General features: G+C 38.6%; 1 protein-coding gene across 3 annotated transcripts in view; it reads right to left on the bottom strand.

Annotated features, from left to right (window-relative positions):
* The window catches only part of LOC121648961 (protein mono-ADP-ribosyltransferase PARP14-like), a 40,321-nt gene extending 28,523 nt beyond the window's left edge, over positions 1-11,798 (bottom strand). Inside the window, exons 1-2 of one of the 3 annotated variants that reach the window (XM_041999480.1) lie at positions 11,449-11,798; positions 3,266-3,366 (exon numbers count right to left, since the gene is read on the bottom strand). In XM_041999480.1, coding sequence (XP_041855414.1) covers positions 3,266-3,366; positions 11,449-11,632 — 285 coding nt within the window. In that variant the 5' untranslated portion in view covers positions 11,633-11,798. The remainder of the gene's footprint in view (positions 1-3,265; positions 3,367-11,448) is intronic. The other 2 variants (XM_041999479.1, XM_041999481.1) reach the window with 2 other exon arrangements.
* Between the last annotated feature and the right edge of the window lie 14,185 nt (positions 11,799-25,983).

The following is a 25,983-nucleotide window of genomic DNA, read 5'->3' as shown; positions in this document are numbered from 1 at the left end:
TAGCATGTATTACAGCGGTTTCGTGTGGATTTTGAAGCCTTTCTCCAAGCTTTCACCACCGTTTTCACACCTTTGATGCCGTGTGGACATAGCCTAAATGCTGGTAGATAAAGAGCTAGTATGGATTGTAATTCGCTGGATATCATAATGCAGTCCTCTAAACAGACCAGACAGCAGGCGTTGTTTGACAGATTACTCATTACAACTAAAAATGACTTGACTTAGACTTGAGGTCAAAGACTTGAGACTTGACTTTTCATCAAGGAGATGAAAAGTTGAAAAGTAAAAATGTAAAATGACCTGAGTTTTACTTTAAATCAGTCACAGTTGTATTTATGGCTGATGTAACTCCCAGTACTTTTCCACTCTGCCACGCCTACTTCATCAGCCAACTCAGCTCACCTGTGCACCATTAGTCTTCCACTCGCCTAGCAACCAGCACACAAGCTTCCCCAGTTCGCCGCTCTTTGTCGGATCGTCTTTGCTGTGGTAGTTAAAGACCTTTCAGCCCATTTCTCTGGTCTGCCAGTCTGTTGCCAGCTGGGCCTGTTTTCTGCCTGGTGTGACTGTTAATCTGGTTTGGACTTTTTTCTCCTGCTACCTTCATTCATAACTGCTGTCTGCCATAAATTACATTTTAACTGAGCCAGCTTGTCCTAACACCAACAGCCTCCTCTGAGCCTCTGCAGACTCTGGTTCATCCTGGCATTATCACCAGCAGCTACTTTAATCACTGACGCTTGATTTGGACAACACAGGGCACATTTATATTCTTGCATAACTTATAGCCTTATACTGTTTTATATTCCACATTTTCTTATACTGTATTTTACGCTGTATATTTTAGTTATTGTCTTACACAGTAATTTGTACTTTGTTTTAATGTGCATAATACAAATTTTATTTGATACGTTTCTATATCTTTATTATTTTATATTCCTACTCTGCAGAGGACACAAAATGAAGATATGATTGTGTGTCCTGAACATATAGCAGAACTGACAAAATCTTAAATCTCTTTTCAAGCCCAACACTTTGAATTAACTTCGTATTTATGATGTAGCACATGAAATAAATATTTTCTTGCATTTAAAAAGACATTCTTTTCCTCTTATATTTAAGTGAGAGCTATAGTTAAAGGTGCTGTTGTAGATTAAAATTATATCTAAAGGACAGAAAAAATCTGCTCATGTGTAAAAGATACAGCACAAGATCCTGCAATCAGACTGGAGGTCAGACTGATTTATTCAGGGAACAATAAATAACATAATAATGACAATTATCTCCACCTTATCTTGATTAAAGTTTGTATGAAGGCGGCTGCCTTCTGGCTGGAGATAAACTCCAGGATGTGTTGCAGCAGCAGCTGGTTGTTTCTGCCGGACGCTGCAGTGACTGGGTGTGTGCTCTGGTATCCTGACAGACCGGTCCATCAGCTGATCCCTGATTGTCTAATGATGATGATGATGTGTAACATCCCAGAAACAACACTGAAACTCTTCCATGTAACACTTCAGTAAAACACGTGTTAAACAGATTAGAATGATATAAATGTTGTTTTTCTTCTGCATTGTGACCAGATTTTACTTGAGAGACACGCAGGTGAACTGGGAGCTGTGGGGAATATAATATCTCTGTGGTTATCTAGTTAAAGCCACCCGTGTTTCTCCTCTCTGTTCTGGTACAGCTACGTTTTCTTTTTCTAGATTTTCTCTTTATGTAAGTATCGTGTCAATGAACAATAGGATATTCAGAAGATTTAATCAGATCTGCCTCTAAGAAAATAATAGCTGGGATTTATTCAGTGAATGCAGCTCTTTTAGCTTCAGGTGAAGCTGATTCAAATTAAAGGCAGCAGATTATTTAAATACATTTTACCTTTTAGTCATCAGTGTGCAATGGTCTGTAGAAGAAAGTGTATTTAATTCCAGAGATGTTTATTTCCACTGTTCCAGTATTATTTGTGTTTCAGCTGGAAGTCAAAGCTAGCCAGATGTCTTGCTTTCTAAAGAAATGTTCAAACACATTCTTCTAATGTAGTTTCCAGAAGAAGCCGCCCAGGTGCAGGCAGAGGTCCTGTAGTCTTTCCACCTATTTTCTGATAGAAAACAGCAGCTGGACAGCTCAGCTGGCAGGGCATCCGTCTCCCATGTGGGAGCCCCGAGTTCCATGTTTAATGTGATCTTATTGATTTCTAAAAGAGAAAATGCTGATGTTGAAGCCGACCAGCCTTTCTGGGCTGTTTCCAAGTTTGTGGTGATCAATAATTTCTGGTAAACTGGATGTAAAGCATGAATGTATGGAGGCAGAAAAGGGCCACAAAGAAATACATAAATATAGAACTGAATATTTATTAAAATGTGTCATGGAGTTATTAAACTTGGAAATAAATCTATGGATAAATAATTACATGTAAAGATGAATCCTCCATCTAATTTGTTGGTAGTATTTCTACTGGCTCTGCAGGGATTTTTCATGCGGGATTGATTTATAGTGGCAGAGTAGCCAATCAGATGTTAGGATTTATTAACAAGCCACAGTGACAGGTTACATTATGACGCAGCTCAGGATAAATAATTATTTATGTTTAATCATCAATCTAATTACCTGATATTCTTAAAGAAATTAATTTTATTGTGAACTTAATAAATTGCTTATTAAATTTTTCTAGTTTTTTTATTAACTGGTGTTAATCAATTTTATCCATCTATCCACTTATTATCATTATTATTTTGGCTGGTTCGATAACTCTGGTTTGCTAGATGAATAAATGTACATGAATTAAGGGGTATTTGTGCTGTTGATGCTGACAATCTCAGAGTCCTGAGTTTAGTTTTGTTGAAGTTTTAGGTCTTAAAACTAATTTTATGTAGCCACAGAACATCACTGTATCATCTGCATAAAAATGTAATTTTGGCTTTTGATAAATTTTATTCGAGGTTTGATGAAAAAATGATCCGCAAATCAGCTCTGACTGACCCACCGCCAGACCTTTTTTTTAATGTTGAATTGTTTTAGATTTAGAAAATTTAAACTTGTTTTATCCTCTTGTCTGATTAGCTCTTAGCTTGGCAAACCTCCCTCACTCTCCAAGCAAAGGCTCTGACTGCTCCAAAACTTTATTACATTTCTAAAAATTATTTTTAGGTCCAGATCTAAAGGTGATTTAAGAAAAACTTAGCTCAGATTTTCAGAGACATCTTAATGTTTTATGTGTCTGGATCTGGATTCTACACAGGAAGAGGTTTTAAAGTAGCTTAAATACCTGTGAAGGTCCACTCAGTAGTCCAGAACTCAGTCGCAGCTTCACAGCTTCCTTTTCCAGGATGATTTCATGGTTTGTCCTGGCGAGAACTCGTTCTCTCACTGGACATGAAACAGGAGCAGCATGTTAGTCTCTCACACTGAACAACACATTTCAACACACACATTTTTAACTTGGCCAAGGCTGCACAAAAAACCAAAACCTGTCATCATCATCAGGAGAAATATCAATGTCTGATTTCTGGAAAGCACTCAAACACTGGTGCATTAAGGAGGGCTGCATTCCAGTTAAAGGATGTTCTCATTCTCTAATGCAACATAAAGTAGGTCCAGACCCAGTGGTTAAAGCCCACCAGGACCCGGCGCTGTGGGCAGGTCCCGATGGATGAGGCCATTCATTTACAAATCAGACCCTTTCATCCAGGAACTAGCCTTTTTATTTTAATTTACATACTTTTAAGTACTTATAATTATTCTAAATTTATTTTTATGCTGAAATTAAATCATAAAGCTGTTCCTGTTTTTGCTTTTTGGTGCTGAGAAAACCGAACTCTCGACATATTTGCAAATCATGTGTGTGCCTGTATATTTAATTTATGTGTATATAAATACCAATATTTGGTGCTCAGTCACTGACTAGCTTCGGTAAAATAGTAGTGGACTGACACTCATCATGAAGTGGTTCAGTATTAACATGAAGAAAGGAACATGTATCTGGTATCACGCTGCAGAAATCAATCACACCAGCACCTCAGATGGTTCCTGAAACATGAGGAGACTTAGCAAGAAAGCAACCGCTGGTGCCTGTGTTCCTCCTTTTCCTCCTGCACATTATCTGCAGCTGATTAAACTCAGCTCATTTCCACCGGGTGCATGTGCCGTGGCCTCCACTGCTATTTGCGGCCGTTTTAAGGCTGATTTATACTCGCGCAGCGTCTGCATGTGGTCGGCTACGGCATCGCTTTGAGTTCGGGGCCTGGGAGAGGTCCCGGGGAACGGGGGTGTTTTAATGAAATCTTCTGCAAACAATCTAATTTTTAATTAAAAAATAAAACAAAAAATATTTATTTTTAATCTGATTATTTATAATGATGATTAATGACCCAGAAAGTAAATCTTCTTAAATGATTTTGCACACACAACTGGTCTTTGTATGAGGAGGTAAAATGATCATTTTTAACACCGTGTTTTACAAATATATTTAAAAAAAACGTAAAAATCTGCAGAACGCAATAAATGAAGAGAAGTTTCTTATTTCTTTTGGATGGGAAACGGAGACCTGGGCCAGTATTCCTAAAGATTCTGAGAATCCTCTCAGAGAGCTCCGAACTTAGCCTAAAATTCCTAGCAAGGAGTCTTAGCTTAGGAGTTATTCCAGAACATTCTCAGAGAACTCTGAGTAAGGAATAGACAGAAACTCCTGTATTAGTGAGGAGGTGTGGTTGACCTTGTTGCCAGGTATGAGTCATCATTTCCAAAGCTGTGATTGGTTGATCCTAAAAGTCAGACACACCGTTGGTGAAAATGGACATAGAATCATAATCAATAAATCAATAAACTTAATAATAGAATCTAATCTATATGTACTGTATAATTATAAATAATATCTTACATAAAAACAAAATCTGTTATATTAATGGTAAGCTGTACTTTAAAATGATCCTACAGAAAAACTCAGACCCACTTGCACAGTATCCACCTGCTAGTAGTTCTATTTATTAGCTTACATTTATTTACCATGCTGGTAGTTCTATTTATTAGCTTACATTTATTTACCATGCTGGAAGTTCTATTTATTAGCTTACATTTATTTACCATGCTGGTAGTTCGATTTATTAGCTTACATTTGTTTACCATGCTGGTAGTTCAATTTATTAGCTTACATTTATTTACCATGCTGGTAGTTCTATTTATTATCTTACATTTATTTACCATGCTGGTAGTTCTATTTATTATCTTACATTTATTTACCATGCTGGTAGTTCTATTTATTAGCTTACATTTGTTTACCATGCTAGTGGTTCTATTTATTACATTACATTTATTTACCATGCTGGTAGTTCTATTTATTAGCTTACATTTGTTTACCATGCTGGTAGTTCTGTTTATTAGCTTACATTTATTTACCATGCTAGTGGTTCTATTTATTAGCTTACATTTATTTACCATGCTGGTAGTTCTATTTATTAGCTTACATTTATTTACCATGCTGGTAGTTCTATTTAATACCTTACATTTATTTACCATGCTAGTGGTTCTATTTATTAGCTTACATTTATTTACCATGCTGGTAGTTCTATTTATTAGCTTACATTTGTTTACCATGCTGGTAGTTCTATTTATTATCTTACATTTATTTACCATGCTGGTAGTTCTATTTATTATCTTACATTTATTTACCATGCTGGTAGTTCAATTTATTAGCTTACATTTATTTACCATGCTGGTAGTTCTATTTATTAGCTTACATTTGTTTACCATGCTAGTGGTTCTATTTATTAGCTTACATTTATTTACCATGCTGGTAGTTCTATTTATTAGCTTACATTTGTTTACCATGCTGGTAGTTCTGTTTATTAGCTTACATTTATTTACCATGCTAGTGGTTCTATTTATTAGCTTACATTTATTTACCATGCTGGTAGTTCTATTTATTACCTTACATTTATTTACCATGCTAGTGGTTCTATTTATTAGCTCACATTTATTTACCATGCTGGTAGTTCTATTTATTAGCTTACATTTGTTTACCATGCTGGTAGTTCTATTTATTATCTTACATTTGTTTACCATGCTGGTAGTTCAATTTATTAGCTTACATTTATTTACCATGCTGGTAGTTCTATTTATTAGCTTACATTTATTTACCATGCTGGTAGTTCTATTTATTAGCTTACATTTGTTTACCATGCTGGTAGTTCAATTTATTAGCTTACATTTATTTACCATGCTGGTAGTTCAATGTATTATCTTACATTTATTTACCATGCTGGTAGTTCTATTTATTATCTTACATTTATTTACCATGCTGGTAGTTCTATTTTTATCTTACATTTATTTACCATGCTGGTAGTTCTATTTATTAGCTTACATTTGTTTACCATGCTAGTGGTTCTATTTATTAGCTTACATTTGTTTACCATGCTGGTAGTTCTATTTATTATCTTACATTTGTTTACCATGCTGGTAGTTCTGTTTATTAGCTTACATTTATTTACCATGCTGGTAGTTCTATTTATTAGCTTACATTTGTTTACCATGCTGGTAGTTCTATTTATTATCTTACATTTGTTTACCATGCTGGTAGTTCAATTTATTAGCTTACATTTATTTACCATGCTGGTAGTTCTATTTATTATCTTACATTTATTTACCATGCTGGTAGTTCTATTTATTAGCTTACATTTATTTACCATGCTGGTAGTTCTATTTATTAGCTTACATTTGTTTACCATGCTGGTAGTTCTGTTTATTAGCTTACATTTATTTACCATGCTAGTGGTTCTATTTATTAGCTTACATTTATTTACCATGCTGGTAGTTCTATTTATTAGCTTACATTTATTTACCATGCTGGTAGTTCTATTTAATACCTTACATTTATTTACCATGCTAGTGGTTCTATTTATTAGCTTACATTTATTTACCATGCTGGTAGTTCTATTTATTAGCTTACATTTGTTTACCATGCTGGTAGTTCTATTTATTATCTTACATTTATTTACCATGCTGGTAGTTCTATTTATTATCTTACATTTATTTACCATGCTGGTAGTTCAATTTATTAGCTTACATTTATTTACCATGCTGGTAGTTCTATTTATTAGCTTACATTTGTTTACCATGCTAGTGGTTCTATTTATTAGCTTACATTTATTTACCATGCTGGTAGTTCTATTTATTAGCTTACATTTGTTTACCATGCTGGTAGTTCTGTTTATTAGCTTACATTTATTTACCATGCTAGTGGTTCTATTTATTAGCTTACATTTATTTACCATGCTGGTAGTTCTATTTATTACCTTACATTTATTTACCATGCTAGTGGTTCTATTTATTAGCTTACATTTATTTACCATGCTGGTAGTTCTATTTATTAGCTTACATTTGTTTACCATGCTGGTAGTTCTATTTATTATCTTACATTTGTTTACCATGCTGGAAGTTCAATTTATTAGCTTACATTTATTTACCATGCTGGTAGTTCTATTTATTAGCTTACATTTATTTACCATGCTGGTAGTTCTATTTATTAGCTTACATTTGTTTACCATGCTGGTAGTTCAATTTATTAGCTTACATTTATTTACCATGCTGGTAGTTCAATGTATTATCTTACATTTATTTACCATGCTGGTAGTTCTATTTATTATCTTACATTTATTTACCATGCTGGTAGTTCTATTTTTTATCTTACATTTATTTACCATGCTGGTAGTTCTATTTATTAGCTTACATTTGTTTACCATGCTAGTGGTTCTATTTATTAGCTTACATTTGTTTACCATGCTGGTAGTTCTATTTATTATCTTACATTTGTTTACCATGCTGGTAGTTCTGTTTATTAGCTTACATTTATTTACCATGCTGGTAGTTCTATTTATTAGCTTACATTTGTTTACCATGCTGGTAGTTCTATTTATTATCTTACATTTGTTTACCATGCTGGTAGTTCAATTTATTAGCTTACATTTATTTACCATGCTGGTAGTTCTATTTATTATCTTACATTTATTTACCATGCTGGTAGTTCTATTTATTAGCTTACATTTATTTACCATGCTGGTAGTTCTATTTATTAGCTTACATTTGTTTACCATGCTAGTAGTTCTATTTATTAGCTTACATTTATTTACCATGCTGGTAGTTCGATTTATTAGCTTACATTTGTTTACCATGCTGGTAGTTCAATTTATTATCTTACTTTTATTTACCATGCTGGTAATTCTATATATTAGCTTACATTTGTTTACCATGCTGGTAGTTGTATTTATTAGCTTACATTTATTTACCATGCTGGTAGTTCTATTTATTAGCTTACATTTATTTACCATGCTGGTAGTTCTATTTAATACCTTACATTTATTTACCATGCTAGTGGTTCTATTTATTAGCTTACATTTATTTACCATGCTGGTAGTTCTATTTATTAGCTTACATTTGTTTACCATGCTGGTAGTTCTATTTATTATCTTACATTTATTTACCATGCTGGTAGTTCTATTTATTATCTTACATTTATTTACCATGCTGGTAGTTCAATTTATTAGCTTACATTTATTTACCATGCTGGTGGTTCTATTTATTATCTTACATTTATTTACCATGCTGGTAGTTCTATTTATTAGCTTACATTTGTTTACCATGCTAGTGGTTCTATTTATTAGCTTACATTTATTTACCATGCTGGTAGTTCTATTTATTAGCTTACATTTGTTTACCATGCTGGTAGTTCTGTTTATTAGCTTACATTTATTTACCATGCTAGTGGTTCTATTTATTAGCTTACATTTATTTACCATGCTGGTAGTTCTATTTATTACCTTACATTTATTTACCATGCTAGTGGTTCTATTTATTAGCTTACATTTATTTACCATGCTGGTAGTTCTATTTATTAGCTTACATTTGTTTACCATGCTGGTAGTTCTATTTATTATCTTACATTTGTTTACCATGCTGGTAGTTCAATTTATTAGCTTACATTTATTTACCATGCTGGTAGTTCTATTCATTAGCTTACATTTATTTACCATGCTGGTAGTTCTATTTATTAGCTTACATTTGTTTACCATGCTGGTAGTTCAATTTATTAGCTTACATTTATTTACCATGCTGGTAGTTCAATGTATTATCTTACATTTATTTACCATGCTGGTAGTTCTATTTATTATCTTACATTTATTTACCATGCTGGTAGTTCTATTTTTTATCTTACATTTATTTACCATGCTGGTAGTTCTATTTATTAGCTTACATTTGTTTACCATGCTAGTGGTTCTATTTATTAGCTTACATTTGTTTACCATGCTGGTAGTTCTATTTATTATCTTACATTTGTTTACCATGCTGGTAGTTCTGTTTATTAGCTTACATTTATTTACCATGCTGGTAGTTCTATTTATTAGCTTACATTTGTTTACCATGCTGGTAGTTCTATTTATTATCTTACATTTGTTTACCATGCTGGTAGTTCAATTTATTAGCTTACATTTATTTACCATGCTGGTAGTTCTATTTATTATCTTACATTTATTTACCATGCTGGTAGTTCTATTTATTAGCTTACATTTATTTACCATGCTGGTAGTTCTATTTATTAGCTTACATTTGTTTACCATGCTAGTAGTTCTATTTATTAGCTTACATTTATTTACCATGCTGGTAGTTCGATTTATTAGCTTACATTTGTTTACCATGCTGGTAGTTCAATTTATTATCTTACATTTATTTACCATGCTGGTAATTCTATATATTAGCTTACATTTGTTTACCATGCTGGTAGTTGTATTTATTAGCTTACATTTATTTACCATGCTGGTAGTTCTATTTATTAGCTTACATTTATTTACCATGCTAGTGGTTCTATTTATTAGCTTACATTTGTTTACCATGCTGGTAGTTCTATATATTAGTTTACATTTGTTTACCATGCTAGTAGTTCTATTTATTAGCTTACGTTTATTTACCTTCCTGGTAGTTTTATATATTAGCTTACATTTGTTTACCATGCTGGTAGTTCTATTCATTAGCTTACATTTATTTACCATGCTGGTAGTTCTATTTATTAGCTTACATTTGTTTACCATGCTAGTGGTTCTATTTATTAGCTTACATTTATTTACCATGCTAGTGGTTCTATTTATTAGCTTACATTTATTTACCATGCTGGTAGTTCTATTTATTAGCTTACATTTATTTACCATGCTGGTAGTTCTATTTATCAGCTTACATTTATTTACCATGCTGGTAGTTCTATTTATTAGCTTACATTTGTTTACCATGCTGGTAGTTCAATTTATTAGCTTACATTTATTTACCATGCTGGTAGTTCTATTTATTAGCTTACATTTGTTTACCATGCTGGTAGTTCAATTTATTAGCTTACATTTATTTACCATGCTGGTAGTTCTATTTATTAGCTTACATTTGTTTACCATGCTGGTAGTTCTTTTATTAGCTTACATTTATTTACTATGCTGGTAGTTCTATTTATTAGCTTACATTTATTTACTATGCTGGTAGTTCTATTTATTAGCTTACATTTATTTACCATGCTGGTAGTTCTATTTATTAGCTTACATTTATTTACCATGCTGGTAGTTCTATTTATTAGCTTACATTTATTAACCATCCTAGTAGTTTATTATTTATTAGCGTGTTTCGTATTAACAAGGGTAAATGGCTGACCTTCCACCAAATGTGTGTGACTGGTTATAAGAAGCCTATAAGAAGTAGTGCTGGCTGGCACTCAGATCCACCACAAACACTGTTTGATCCTGGATATATCAAATATATATATATATATATATATGTAATTATATATATATATATAACTGGAAGACTGTTGTCTCTAACCACCAGTCACTCAGTAAATGTATTACCTGAACCAGTCACTCAGTAAATGTATTACCTGAACCCCACCTTGTGAATAAACTGAACTCTGATCCTTTGAACTCTCCTCAGTCTGAGCCTTTTCTTAAATCACTAAAAAATAAATAAATAAATAAAAACATGTCTTGGAGTTCTAAGGGTCAGTGTGGGATTTTAAAAGTGTTTTCCAGTGATTAATCACTGATAAAGTTAATTACAGCTATGAGTCATCCTGCCATCAGCATGTAGGAGTGCTGGGCTGCTGCAGCTGGACAGGTGCAATGCATGCTGGGAAATCAGCTGATCGCTTGATATTATCCTCATATGATCATGAAAAATATTTTTTCCTTAAAGACGAAAAATGAGATAAAAGCTTCTCCGTGTGCTCTGTGGAGTGAGCTGTGGCTGAAGTCTAGAAAACTTGTGTTATTTCACACTGAGTTAAACACAAAGATGAAAACTAAACTTTCTCTATTTCCTCCATCTTTAAAATGAACTCAACTCTGTCTCCGTGTCTCTGGGAGAGCTTAAAATCATTTCAAAGATAAAAAAAGAAGTGGGTGGATGGTGTTTACGGCTGCGGAACCTCACCGTCATCTGATCGAAAGTAAACAGCGGCTCGCGGGGCTCCGTCCGCCACCTCCACGCGACAGTCTCCCCCGCTCGACCTCTTCTTGCTCTGGAAGTAAAGCTGCAGCTTGTTCTTCAGGGTTTTGTTTTGAGCCGGACTCCAGTCGCCCTCCACGGTCACCGGCGGACACTCGCAGTCCGCCATTCTGCCTCCTTGTCCCGGTTCAGGCAAACTGGAGACTCAGGGCGGAGGATCCGGGTTTTCATCCCAGTTCACTTCTTTCACTTTCGATTCTTCTCAAACTGACGAGAAAACGAAGCTGAAATCCCAGAACGGCTCTATTAACCTGTTTTTTCAGTTTTTCTCTTCTCATTCAGTATTAGCGGGGACTGAGTTATTGTTATTATATTTTACTAAAATTAGTTTAATGTTACTAATATTAAGATAGATAGATAGATAGATAGATAGATAGATAGATAGATAGATAGATAGATAGATAGATAGATAGATAGATAGATAGATAGACAACTACCCTCCTACTTTAGTCTTCTCTCAACTAAAACTATTATTAGATAATAATAATAATAATAATAATAATTGTTAATTACTTTCTAACACATAACTTTCCAACCTTGAACCTCTGGGTTTCTGACTTGTAAATGGATATGGAAATGTATTCCTGCAGAGTCCCGAGCATGAGGAACGGATTTTACCACTTTTTCTTCTCCATGGCTGCTGAGTGGAAAAACCCAAAGTTTAGATCTGTTCTGGCTGTATCCGTCTCCCTCTGGTGGTCACAGTTTGTAATTACATCAGAGCTGTACTTTGTTTATTGTTTATGATTTTAGGTTATTTTATTGTTGGCTTTTAGGTTGTTTATCAAGTCTACATATTTATACTGTATAATTTATTATTAGAAACCCTGTGTTTGACATCACTGGTTCCCAGCCTATTTTCCCTGTGGACCCCCTTCATGCAACGATCAAAAAGCTGTGGACCCCCGCCCGCCCCGCGTTAAAACCAAGCTTGGTTTAATGCTTAGATTAGCTGCTTCTCACCATAAATGATGTGTTATGATTTACTCTTTTCCTTTGATCAAACCAATGTTAAAATAATTACCAACATAGAGCCTTTAAAATAAAATAAATGCTAAGGATGAGCATCTGTACTGTTACATTTCTCTGACATGTCTCATTAATAAAATGGTGCAGAGTTAATGTTTTTGAGCTCCCACAACTCTGGTTCCATGTAAATGAAACACTGACTATAAACAACGAAGCCAATACATTTCAGCTGGCCTTAATTTAAATCATACTGGCTCTGAATAGTCAAAGCGGATCACGGGTTGGGAACCAGCGCTGGTGGATGATAGTGAAAATGAACATTAAACCTTTTATTTATGTAACTTGTACGCATCATTTGCAGTCTGCATCAAACACACTTTTACTTCTATATGTTTTGACTTTAAAGTTTGATTTTAAACCAACCCTGAATAAACAATAAAAGCTGCATTTCTTTTCTTCATCAGGCTAAATAAATCTTCAGTCTCTGTTTATATTTAGTATTTAATTAGATCAAATCGGCCTGAGGTCCATCACTGCATGTCCCCAACACAAACACAACAAACATAAAAATCAGGGGAAATGGGCGTACATGCATTTATCTAAACGTAGCAAAATAAATAAACTAGGAAATTACTGTTCGGGTGATTATTAATAATCCCAGTTGGTGCTGATTAGTCACCTTTACATCCAAGTAGAAGTGGAAATGATGGCTCTTTTGTGGAATAAAGCTAAACGTGGAAGATGTTTCACAAAAAAATGCACCAGTGATTTTCTCCTGTTCACTCTGGTTCTTGGTGGATTGAATGTTTGGACCCTTTACCAGTAAGAAGTAAAAAACACACACATATTTGCTATAACTGTTGCTGTTTCACCAACAAGAATAAAGATTTTTAATCATGAAACATGAGATGATGGAAACGGTTTCAGATGAAAACCTGAGTTCAGTTTTATTCTGTCAGTATTTATTAGAACTGACTACTGAAGACACGAATGAAGCAAACAAAACACAGCATGTTTCTAAAAAAGATAGAAGCTGGAGGGGAAATCGGCTTCTGGCAGAGTTTGTGAGAAGAAACAGATATTGAATGAAAACATAAAAAGTGAGCATGTTGTGTTTTCTGATGCGTCTTCGTGTGAAACAGCTGAAGGTTTTTCAGGCTTCGTTCACTTCTTTTTCTTTCTCTTCACCTGCACAGAAACAGTGATGAGGATCAGGAGGAAGAACAGATTCAGGTGAGTTGTGGTGGAGCTACAGTTTGCCAGCAGGGGGCGCAAAACATTCCTGTTTTTAGACATTCAGGAACCATCAAGCTCAAGCTTGAAGTTCAAAGTGGTTTTACTGAATACTTTTTCAGCTTTCTGAACTTTTTCTCTGGGAACCAGAGTTGTGTCGACAAATATCAGACAACTTAGCAAAGAAGCAGTTTAAACCGGATCTTTAGGCTCTTTGTTGCTAGCAACCTGTCACAAAGTCACTTAATTTATTCCAGTTTGTTTAGTTTCATGTGTAAACAACAGCAAAGGTCAGAGAGCAACGAGGTGTCTGTCAGTGTTGATACTTACAGTCAGGATTGGGAGTGGGAGGTGGAGGAGTTGGAGGAGGTGGTTTGACGCAGGTGTAGGACACCTCCAGGTACCTGCTCTGCTCCTTACAGGGATACTCTCCAAACACCCACTCCGTGACGGGCACCAGGCAGGACCTTCTGCTTCCACAGCTGCAGAAACACAAGAAGAAGAAGAGCAGCTGCTGGTTCTGCTGGACGCTCCCCATCATCCAAGTCCACATCGCTAAGTACTACATTACCCATAAGCCTCGGCTGCAGCTCTACAGGAATGAAATGTGGTGTGGTGTTTGAAAAAGAAAATTTCTGATGAATCCCAAGCTGATCCAGAATCGTGAAGGAATGAATTTGAAGCTCTGGGATTGGATGTTGTTGGCCAAATGCATGTTGGGAAATGTAGTTTGCTTTTCACAGAGTAGAGCTGAACATCTTCTACAACAGACCCGAGGAGAACTTGTAGCTTTTCTTATTTCATGATGACAGAAACAATATTAATCTGTTCCTTACAGATCCTCCACCACCATCTCAGCCCAGGGGAAGGAGCAGTAGGTGTCGGGTCCGTCATCGGGGTGGGCTTTTCCCTCTCCGCACCTTGTCCCCACCCCGACCTTGTACAGTATGTGATCCAGGTTTATCTTACTGCCAACATCTGGAAGAGATGAATGACATTTCAGTGGAAAGTGACCCTAATGAGTCTGACCCCTACCCGGACCGGCCTTGGGACCCCACCTCAGCTCTAAGAAACATGGGAGTTCTCCACTAATATAAGGCCACATCTCGGTAATAGTTTTAGTTTGCATTAAAAAATATCCAAAAATAAAATCTGATTAAGTGACTGATTGATATAAAACATCAGCCAGACTTTGTTCATCAGTCTGCAGCTGGTTGGGGGGGTTAGAGGTTTTTCTCTGAAAACAAGCGACAGCAGCAGCCAAAGCGAGACGGAGCAGAAGGAAACATTTAGAAAGCAGACACTCAATAAATCTGCAGGTTCGCAGGTGGTTTCACATGTTGGTTAAACAAACTTACCACAAGACATGTGGACAGTTTCATTCAGACAGCCGTAGACGACCTCTCCCTCTGTTAAAACACACACACACACACACACACACACACACACACACACACACACACACACACACACACACACACACACACACACACACAGAGTTTATTTATTCACTTGCATTTAGAGTATTGTGGTCAGCTGTTGTGTTGTTTTAAGGTGCTTTAGAATAAAATGGCGTGGTGGGTCAGGCGGCAAACTTTGACATCTTCATCCGTCGTTGCTCATCATCGCTGAATCTTCTGATTAACGTTTCAGTAAGTGTTCAATAAATAAATAAAATGTCAAGAACAGCATGTCATTTTTAAGAAAACTGTTTCTTTTAGCCAACGTTTGCTTCTTTTACGATCTGACTGTAAAACGCAGCAAAGATCTCAGATTGGTTGGACTGGATCAGAGTTTCTGTGTGACCAAGATCCTGGTTCTGGTCTTTCTTAACCAGGATTTCCTTGATGCTGTTTCCATACAAAATGCAACTGATGGCAGGCGTGAAACATTTAAAATCATAAAAATACAAGTGAAGTGAAGGAAACTACGCGGTTTGTGCCTGATGTTTCCGCCCAGCTGCTCACACTTCTTACTGTTAGATTCGCTGTTTCTGATCTTCTGTTGTTTTTATTCCAGAATTTATCTTTTGTTTTATATAAATAGAAAATAAATGAACCCATGAAGAGCAGGAAGCTCTGAGATGGTTTCACAATCAGTTAGAAATCACCAACATTTTTTTATTTATGTACTTTAACTGCTGTAAAATCCTGTTTCAGACCCTGAGAGGAAATTTTTCTTCAGTTTGAAGGAAAACTTACCTGCAGGACGGGTGAAATACCAAGCTGCAGCCAGCACTGAAAACACAGGTTTGTGCACGTTACAACTGAGATCCACACATCAAGTAATCCTAAATATCACACCTGAACAAAACATGTTCGTTCAGAGTAAAGAATAACTGCCCAGTGAGTTAGTGGATAAAACCATCAGGTTCCTGTTAACCAGGAGGAACAGCTGGAGTCTAGTTGTAACAAAGATTGGAAACCATGTGTAGAAAGTGCAGAATAATCCATAAATATGGCTGAAAACGTGTTAAAATGAGCCCTGAATCGTGAATATCGCTCTAACTTTAGCTTAAACAGGCCGACGAAGCAGCAGAACAGCGAGGGTACTCACAGCCGAAGGCGACCAGCCTCAGAGCGACCATGTTGCCGTCTCTCTGCCTCCTCTTCTGTCCTCCACCTGCAGACAGACTGACAGTGAAGGCAGCATCTGGACGTCCACATATTTATGTGTACGTCCTGCTGGCAGACATGCAGACGCCTGTCCTGCCGCTGCAGGAACGCAGAGCCTCCAGTCCCAGATGTGATGAACGTGTAAAACCCTGCAGAGCTGCAGGAGCCACATCTATAAATCCACAGGGTCCAGGACCTTCATGGCTTTCAGCCCCAGCCGCTCCTCGTTCTCCTTCTCATCTCTCATTAAGTAGCTCAGAGTTTAAAGGAAAACAACATCTGGATGAGTGAAGCAGGGGTGGAAACTGCCAACTAACAAGCCCAAATTTATGAGCTGAGCTTGTTTTGAAGAAACTGCAACCTGGAAAAAGCCTAAAACACTCCATGTGGACATTAATGTCTCTGACTTTGGTCAAAAACAGAAAACAGATCCTTCACTGTGGTTCCAAACATCTACATTTCTACATTTTTGCTGCATTAACAGAAGATCTGTGCAGCTCTGATGTCTGGAAAATGTCTGAGTGATGTTGGCTGGATTGAGTGTTTTTAATTTAGCGTTTTCATTAGTGGTGTGTTGTGTGTTTTTAACTTTAATTTTACGGTGTATATATTTGGTGTATGTATGGTGTATATATGATCCTTGATAAGGTCTAAAGTGTATCTTTAATGCAGTGAGAGTTTCAGCGTTTTATGGCTGAAATGAACGACACTGAGCTTCAGCTTCAGTAAAGTGTAATAAATCTGTGTTTCTAGCAGAAAACCCAGAAGATGTTATTGTGTTTGCATAAATCTGGGCTCCTTTTACCACTTGACTGTAAAGTTTTACTAACTATAGAATAATTTCTATTTCAGTGAGAAACAATTATTAAAAATGGTGGTAAACAAAGAAAAGAAAACAAAGAAAAGAAATGCTGCATCTTAACACCGTCCGTGCAGTGATGAGGACGTTTTTCTGTTTTCTACACAAATGTTTGCTGCGTTTACGTTGGAGGGAAATTGGTGCATATTTTAATCTTGTTTTTCATTTGGACTGATTTGAGTATGTGGAATAAATCAGTATTTTCATCTAAATGTGCTGCTGATCTGTTCAGTTCCTGCTGAACTTATTTAGTTTTTTCTTTTTTTCTTTTTACTCTTTATTCTTGTTTCAGATCCTCACTAAGGTGCCAGCCCTTCCTGGGGTCCACGTACTACAAAAAACCACAATATATATCACATACAACACAGTAAACATCCATTACATCAGATCTAAAAAGTCAAATTAAAACACATGCATGAGAAAAACACGACACAGCAACCAGCTATAATATGTACTTAGATTAATAAATACAGTTTCAATCATCTTGTTTTTTTCTTTTATTTTATTTAATATAAGAAAACCATTTGTCAACCATTTCCGTCAATGCTGTGCAGGTTGAATGGTCGGCCCTGTAGGGATGTGGAAAATCAGAACGGGTTGGAAAATAAGTTGTATAAAAAACCTTTTCCATCATCTTTCTGAGAACTGGCGTAGACCTGTTAGTATTCTGCAAACCTTGCTGATAAAAACCATGAAAACTGAAAGCATTTTAGATTAATCCCAACATAATTTAACAGGTTAAAACTGTTTGATTGATTTTTATAAATAAGGTACATTTTTTATAAAAGTGTTTCATTCCACAGGTCTGGTTGTTAAGCTGGGTGGGTTTGGTTGTAAAGTGTAAAGTGTAAAGTGTAAAGTGTAAAGTGTATGCCGCTGATCATAAAAATCTGTAAAATCAGGGGAGAGCATTCAGACTCCAGTCTAACCAGATATAAAACCAGATTAGAACTGCCTCAGACTTCATCAGGCTGGCTTTGGTCCAGCACACTCTGTCAGGGATTATAGAATACGTTAGAATACGCTTCACATGTTGAGTAAAGAAATCCAGCACCTGGTTGAGGATGAGTTTAAGGCCAGTAGTTTGAAGACATGTGGCTATAAATCAAAGAAAAGATGAGAACAGCAGAGATCTTCCACTGGAATTTAACATGCGAGACAATATAACAGCTAAACTAGTGAAGATGGAAGTTCTGTTTCACTGATGTGCACAGGACGATAAAAACTAACAACACCCAGTTATCAGTGATTTATTTATTCATCATTTCCAGGGTCTGGGATGAGGAGCTACAGCTAAACGTTTTTACATAAGAGACATGAAAGATCCGCTCCTGGAGAGGACAGGGGGCTAAAGGACCACCAGGACACCAGAAAATGTCCCAACATGCATCAGCAGCTGCATGCAGGAGTCCAGGTAGCCCCTCAGGCTCCTAAATACCAGAGTCTGTGTCAGCAGGTCAGAACTCAGCAGCACCATGATGGTACAGACCTGACAGAAGCTTTGTTTTAAAGCCTCACCGCAGCAGATTTCCTCAGTGATGCTCCCTCTAACGACAGATAATCCAGCATCAATCTAGCATCCTTCTTTACTCTGAGCTCTCCGAGCAGCAAAGGAAAGTCTTACATTGACTCCTGTCTTATCTCGTTCTCTCTCTTTCTTTCCCTCTCTTCCTCCGATAAGGTCTTCTTACGTTTCTTTGCTGACTCAGCCATGATGTGTTGGTATCTGCTCTCTGTGTGTAGCACAGAGAGTAAAGCAAAACTCAGGAATCCATCTCACATCATCACCAGACCTTTAGTTGTCATGGTGATGCTCCATAACCTGGAAGGTAAGATCTCTCCTTGGCTTCACCCAGAAGAAGCAGAAGATCTGGACTCTTCATGCTCCACAGCCTGCAGGAAGGTCGGCATCAGCGTGAAGGAAGATAAAGTGAATGAACTCAGTCAAACAACCAGATTAAAACACTGCTAACACACATTCCCTAAACCATCCGAGCATTTTCTCAAAACTTTAAACACAAATCCCCAAAAATCTAACTTCATCAAATCAAGCTAGTTTACAGGACTGTAACTCCTGTCCTAGAGTAGCAGCAGGACTACAAATAGAGGACTGTTCTGGAGACATCAGGAGGTTCTACTCACCTACAGAGGACACGTCATTTCTGACTCCTGCAGAGTGGCTCTCAGAGGACGCTCTGGACACTTGTTTCATTCTGTCTGGTATGTTGGAGGACACAGTCAGGGGTGGACAGAGGACATGGTCAGGGGTGGACAGAGGACACAGTCAGGGGAGGACAGCGGACACGATTCAGGGATGGACAGAGGACACGATAATGAGTGGACAGAGGACACGTCAGGGGTGGACAGAGAACGTGATTCAGGAGGGGACAGAGGACAAGGTCAGGGGTGGACAGAGGACACGGTCAGGAGTGGACAGAAGACATGGGTAGGAGTAGGCAAAGGACATGGTCAGGGGAGGACAGAGAACACAATTCAGATATGGACAGAGGACAGAGTGAGGTGTGGACAGAGGACATGGTCAGCAGTGGACAGATGACAAGGTCAGGGGTGGACAAAGAACACGGTCAGGACTGAGCAGAGGACATGATTCAGGGGTGGACAGAGGACACGGTCAGGAGTGGACAGAGGACATGTTCAGGAGTAGGCGCAGGACACAGTCAGGAGTGGACAGAGGATACGGTGATGGGTTGACAGAGAACACTATGCAGGGGTGGACAGAGGACACCATTTAGACGTGGACAGAGGACACAGTCATGAGTGGACAGAGAAAACTATTTAGGTGTGGACAGAGGAAATTGGTCAGGAGTAGGAGCAGGACACTGTCAGGAGTGGACAGAGGACACAGTCAGGAGAAGACAGAGGAAATGGTTAGGAGTAGGGACAGAGGACACGATTCAGGGGTGGACAGAGGACACGGTCAGGAGTGGACAGAGGACATGTTTAGGAGTAGGCACAGGACACGGTCAGGAGTGAGCAAAGGACATGGTCAGGGGTTGACAGAGGACACTATTCAGGGGTAGACAGAGGACACGGTCAAGAGTAGGCGCAAGTTAGGTCAGGAGTGGACAGAGGACAAAATCAGGGGTGGATAGAGGAACGGTCATGAGTGGACAAAGAACACGATTCAGGGGTGTACAGAGGACATGGTCAGGAGTAGGAGCAGGACACGGTCAGGGGTGGATGGAGGACATGGTCAGGGGAGGACAGAGGACATGGTCAGGGGTGGACAGAGGACACGATTCAGGGGTGGACAGAGGACATGGTGAGGAGTGGACAGAGAACACGATTCAGGGGTGGACAGAGGACACGATACAGAGGTGGACAGAGGACACGATTCAGACATTGTCAGAGGACACTGTCAGGAGTGGACAGAGGACATGGTCAGGAGTGAGCAGAGAACACGATACAGGGGTGGACAGAGGACACGATTCAGACATTGTCAGAGGACATGGTCAGTGGTGGACAGAGTACACGGTCTTGAGTGGAAAGACGACATGGTTAGGAGTAGGCACATGACGCAGTCAGGGGTGGACAGAGGACACAATCAGGAGTGAGCAGAGGACACTGTCAGGAGTGGACAGAGGACATCGTCAGGAGTGGACAGTGAACATGATCAGGAGTAGGCACAGGACACGGTCAGGGGTGGACAGAGGACACGGTCAGGAGTGGACAGAGAACCCGGTCAGGGGTGGACAGAGAATATGATTCAGGGGTGGACAAAAATCATGATTCAGGAGTGGACAGAGGACATGGTCAGGAGTGGACAGAGAACATGATCAGGAGTAGGCACAGGACACGGTCAGGGGTGGACAGAGGACACGGTCAGGAGTGAGCAGAGGACACGATTTAGGGGTGGACAGAGGACACGGTCAGTAGTGGACAGAGGACACAATACAGTGGTGGACAGAGGACACGATTCAGATGTGGAAAGACGACATGGTCAGGAGTGCACAGAGGGCACAGTCAGGGGTGGACAGAGGACACGGTCAGGAGTGGACAGAGGACACGACTCAGACATGGACAGAGGACACGGTCAGGGGTGGACAGAGGACACGATTCAGACATGGACAGAGGACATGGTCAGGAATAGACAGAGAACATGATCAGGAGTATGCACAGGACAAGGTCAGGGGTGGACAGAGGACATAGTCAGGAGTGGTCAGAGGACATCTTTAGGAGTAGGCACAGGACACGATCAGGGGTGGACAGAGAACATGGTCAGGAGTGGGCAGAGGACATGGTCAGGGGTGGATAGAGAACACGATTCAGGCGTGGACAGAGGACACGATTCAGACATTGACAAAGGACATGGTCAGGACTCGGCGCAGGACACGGTCAGGAGTTGACAGAGGCCACCGTCAGGGGTGAACAGAGGACACGGTCAGTGGTGGACAGAGAACGTGATTCAGGAGCGGACAGAGGACAACAGTCACATCACAATCACATAGCTTACAAAAAGGCAGACATGGAGATGGTAGAGGTGGAGAAGCACATTGTCAACACTGAACACTGTTACGGCCCCTGATCATTGCTGTCACCTGAGGCTCATCTGGTATGACAATCCCTGCTGCGGAGCTGGGCTTCTGAGTGGCTGCGTCTGGCACACCTTCGTCTCCTCCCCTGAGATTGGATAAGCCCTGACCAATCATGCTGCACCCTACTCGCCGCCCGGAAATAAAGGCCTGCAACATTCTCCCGTTGGGAGGGTAGCGCAGGTGTAGGAAGGAAGAGAAGAAGCGGCTGAGCGAGAACTGTCTTCTGTTTCCTTTGGTTGTGTGACATAGAGGCGATTTCGTTTGTAGAGAGTAGAATAGTGTTGGTTGCTGGTGGTGTAGCCTCTCGTGTGTTTTGTTTTATACATTCAGCTTTAGAAGCTGCTTCTTTAGTTTTTTGTATTGTTACCGGAGTGGGACAGATTTTGGGTTAGCGACTGTTAAGTGTTGGGCTAGAGTAGTTGGTGTTGTTGGGGTTTAGAAGACCCATTATTAGTTTATTGGAACTGCTGCGTTTTGTTTTGTTTGACTTGCGTAAAGCAACTGAGACTGAGTTAATCCCCCTTTCGGTTGTTGTGGGGGAGGCCTCCTTTTGTTTGTGTTATGTTTGTTGTTTTCAGCAGTTCTGCTACTCCCAACACCCGTGTCGCTGAGTATGAGATATTTGATATCCAAGGCAATAAATGGTTAAACGTCCACTCATGTGTTGCGTCTCTTCTTCCCTAGACTGGGGACATAACAACACCATGAACTATATAACAGGTCTCCCTATAATCAAACCCAAGTGAAAAGTAACCAGTCCTAGGCAAAACATATTGTTGAATAGTGAAAGCAGAAAAATTGCAAACCTACCAGTTGTAAACATAATACAGACCTCTCACTGATCCCAGCTGTAGTCTGGTACAGTTTCATTTTTGATGGCCTGGTGGAGGGCTATACCCCTCATTGAACTAGGCTAATAGCTAACAGCCACCACTTGGCCAAAGTGTGGGCACAAGCTCCACCTTCTGGGTTTGAATACATTCAATTATGGAATACATCTCTGGAAAAAAGAAAAAGAACAGGAAGTATAATCACATAATAACCTAAATATCAGTGCCAAATGATATAGAAGTGAAAAGCTGTGTTTAACAATGTGTACCACTGCTATTAAGCAGGCAGCTAGGCAGTTGAACCAATTAATTAAGAAAAAGAGATTCATTTAATTTAAAGCTGACTCACCACAGCACATATGGGTTCATGAGTGAGGTTTATCAGAACAGCATAACAAAAAATGTTATACTCTGTCCTGCCACTCCTCCAGCACTCCCCTGTCCTGCCGCTCCTCCACTCACTCCTCACTTCCCTGATCCTCCACACCAGTTCCTCATCCACTCATCAGCATTATCCCAACCTGTCACACCTGTTCCTCATTGACTCTCCACCCCTTATATACTCCACCAGTTCAGTTACTCCTTGTCGGACCTTAAACCTCACACCTAATGGACTCACTCCCTCTCCGTTCCCAGATTCTTCACCCTGTATCGGTAACTGTATGTTTCTCTTCAGAATACCAGTCACTGAATAAACTTTAACGTTCCCTTGTCTCCCCGGAGTCCTTGTGTAACAGTAGGGTTAAAAAAAAAAAAAAAAAAAAGAACCATTAAGTTAGGTTTAAAAAGTCAAATAATCAAATGTGGGGTCCCTTTGCTGCAAACGAAAACTATATTCATAGGTGTGTCTGTCTAATGTAGAATTAATTTTGCATGGGATAAGGTTGAGGGGCATTTTTGTACTGTAATCTATTTTGATATGATTTTTGGCATGTGGGGCCTGGGAGCTGGCTGCCCGGTTGGTTGCCATGTGGGAGCTGAGTGTTGGTTTCCATATTGGCAAAACAGGTGTGACATACCAGTAATGATCACTCATGTGAGCACCTGTGCATGAATTTGGATTAAGAGATGGGTTAAGTGTTACTCAGAGAATCAAGGTAAATTAAATCTTATTTTACCAAGCATGACTAACTAAGAATTTTCATGGGGAAAGGTAGAATATCTTAAGATTAACATTTGTTTCTTTTGTGTTTTTTTGCAGATGAATTATTAACTTTGGATTAAAGACAATGTGTGCCACCGGCTTGGAAAAAAAAGGGTTTTAATGACTTTGCAAGTGCCTTTTTGGGTGAGATGACATGAATTTGCAGTGTCCCCGTTGTCCTATTAAAACTACAATGCAAAGAAGCTATTTAAAGCATATTTAACTATACCATCAAAGTGAACCCAAATTGTTGTTGAATGTGGCGAAAATAGATCCCCAAGTAAATATACCAAAATTAAATAATTTCTAAAACATCTAAGCCACGGCACAGCAGCACAGTCCAATAGGAAAACACTGGAGTGGACCAGCATGGACCTGTCATGTGTCATGTAACATTTCTGTTTGTGTTACAAACCTGAAATGTGTTTACTGAGAGGATGTTCAAATTTACCAACATAAAATAATGTTAAAACTTCGTGAGGTCCTCTCACTTCCATCTGATTGTGTGCTGGTGGAGGCTGGTGTTGCAGGAGTTAGAAAACAAGCTTCTTCAGGATGTTCCACTATTACTATGTGCCTATTCTCCGATTATTCTCTCTGAACCATCCATTACTGTTGGTAGACAGCTATTTAATTCATCTGGTGTAGTAATTATGTCTTCTATGGATGCTACTGATTGACTTTTCTGTCTTTCCTATCTATATCACCATTGCTGGAGATTTTATTCATCCATCTAACAAGAACATCTTGGGCTGCCTGGCTTGTCTATTATTGGTTAATCCACTGGTCTATGCTCACCTTTATTCCCCACAGGACTGACATAACCTCTCCTCAGAGAGTATGCCCTCCTCATCTCTCATTGTGTGAAGATTTTTGAATAAAAAAGATTTGGATGTAGTTGAATGCTTTTTCAATTTCAACTATTTTGATGGAGCATACAGTGTGTATGTTATTCAATCGTTGTGCCTGAAATGTTGCATCTATTTTATCTATAACCATTAAAAGACAAGAGGGTTACTGGTGAAATCCTCATGACAGATGTCTATGTGGGTTGTAGATAAGACCATTTGAAAATAAAAGTGTTCTCAGTGGAACTCTCTGTGTGGGATCTGGATGAAACCTTGGATGAAATCTGGATATAAAAGGTTTCTGGCTATAACCCCCACTAAGGGTTATTGGTGGAACCACCACATCATTGCAGGGTTCAGTGTAGAACCTGCCATAGGGGGTTCTGGGTAGAACCTTCTACTTAGGGTTCTGAGTGTAACCCTTTATGAAAGGTTCTAGTCAGAACCGTCTGAAAAGATTTCAGTTTAAACCCTTACAAAGTTTTCTAATAGGCACCAATAAAAGTTCTCCTATGAGGACAAGCCGAAGAACCTTGTATGGTTTTAGGCAGCACTTTTTTTCTAAGAGTGTAGGAACTTCAAAAGGTTCATACAGTCAGAAAGGGGCTTATGGAAGCACATGTAGCATATCAGCTGCCCAAAAGTTAAATAAATCATATTACCCTGTTGCAGGAACAAATCATTCTGTGGTCTAAAAAGACAGAAACACAAGCTCTCTGCATAAACAAGTTGTGTAGATTTATTTACCTGATAAAGTGCCTGGTATTCTTTGGTAATCTTCTTTAATGATGAAGCTTATTTGTTTATTTCTGTTTTTAATCTCTGCTGGTGAACATGGAAATATGTGCTGATGGTTTTTACTTTCGTTTTATAGGCTAATTGAACTTTCACCATCAGAGAAATAAATAAAAATAATTTAAACTTGTTCGTTTTTTTATCCTCATATTTAATCTAAAGAGTTGATTAGCTGATGTAAACTTGTAGCACAAATTATTTTAGAGGTCAATATCACCTGTTCGGATTAAGGTAACTTTAGGCGAGGCTTGACTTTATTTTCTGAAGGCGATCTTTGATTCGTGCATCTGTCTGTGTGGTGGCGTAGCAGTGAAACGGTGAGTGATCAGAATCACGGAAATACAGATTAAATTAACAGTCACATATCGATCGATAAAACGATCGGAGCTTTTCTAACCCTTTCATGCATGAAAGGGTTAGAAAAGCTAATGATCATCAGTGGCTGATTAATGATATGATAAATGTTGATTTATGGCGGATCTCCGCCAGGTCAGGTGTCTGAAAGTGTCATTAGATATTAGGTAGGGAAGTGTGGAGCTGTCATAAGGTCCCATGTTTTTTTTATTTGGGTGACAGCTCCACACTTCCGTTAAATAGAAACTGTACCGCCC

This window comes from Melanotaenia boesemani, chromosome 11, assembly GCF_017639745.1.
Source record: "Melanotaenia boesemani isolate fMelBoe1 chromosome 11, fMelBoe1.pri, whole genome shotgun sequence".
NCBI lineage: Eukaryota > Metazoa > Chordata > Actinopteri > Atheriniformes > Melanotaeniidae > Melanotaenia > Melanotaenia boesemani.
This window is presented reverse-complemented; position numbering and strand designations above follow the sequence as displayed.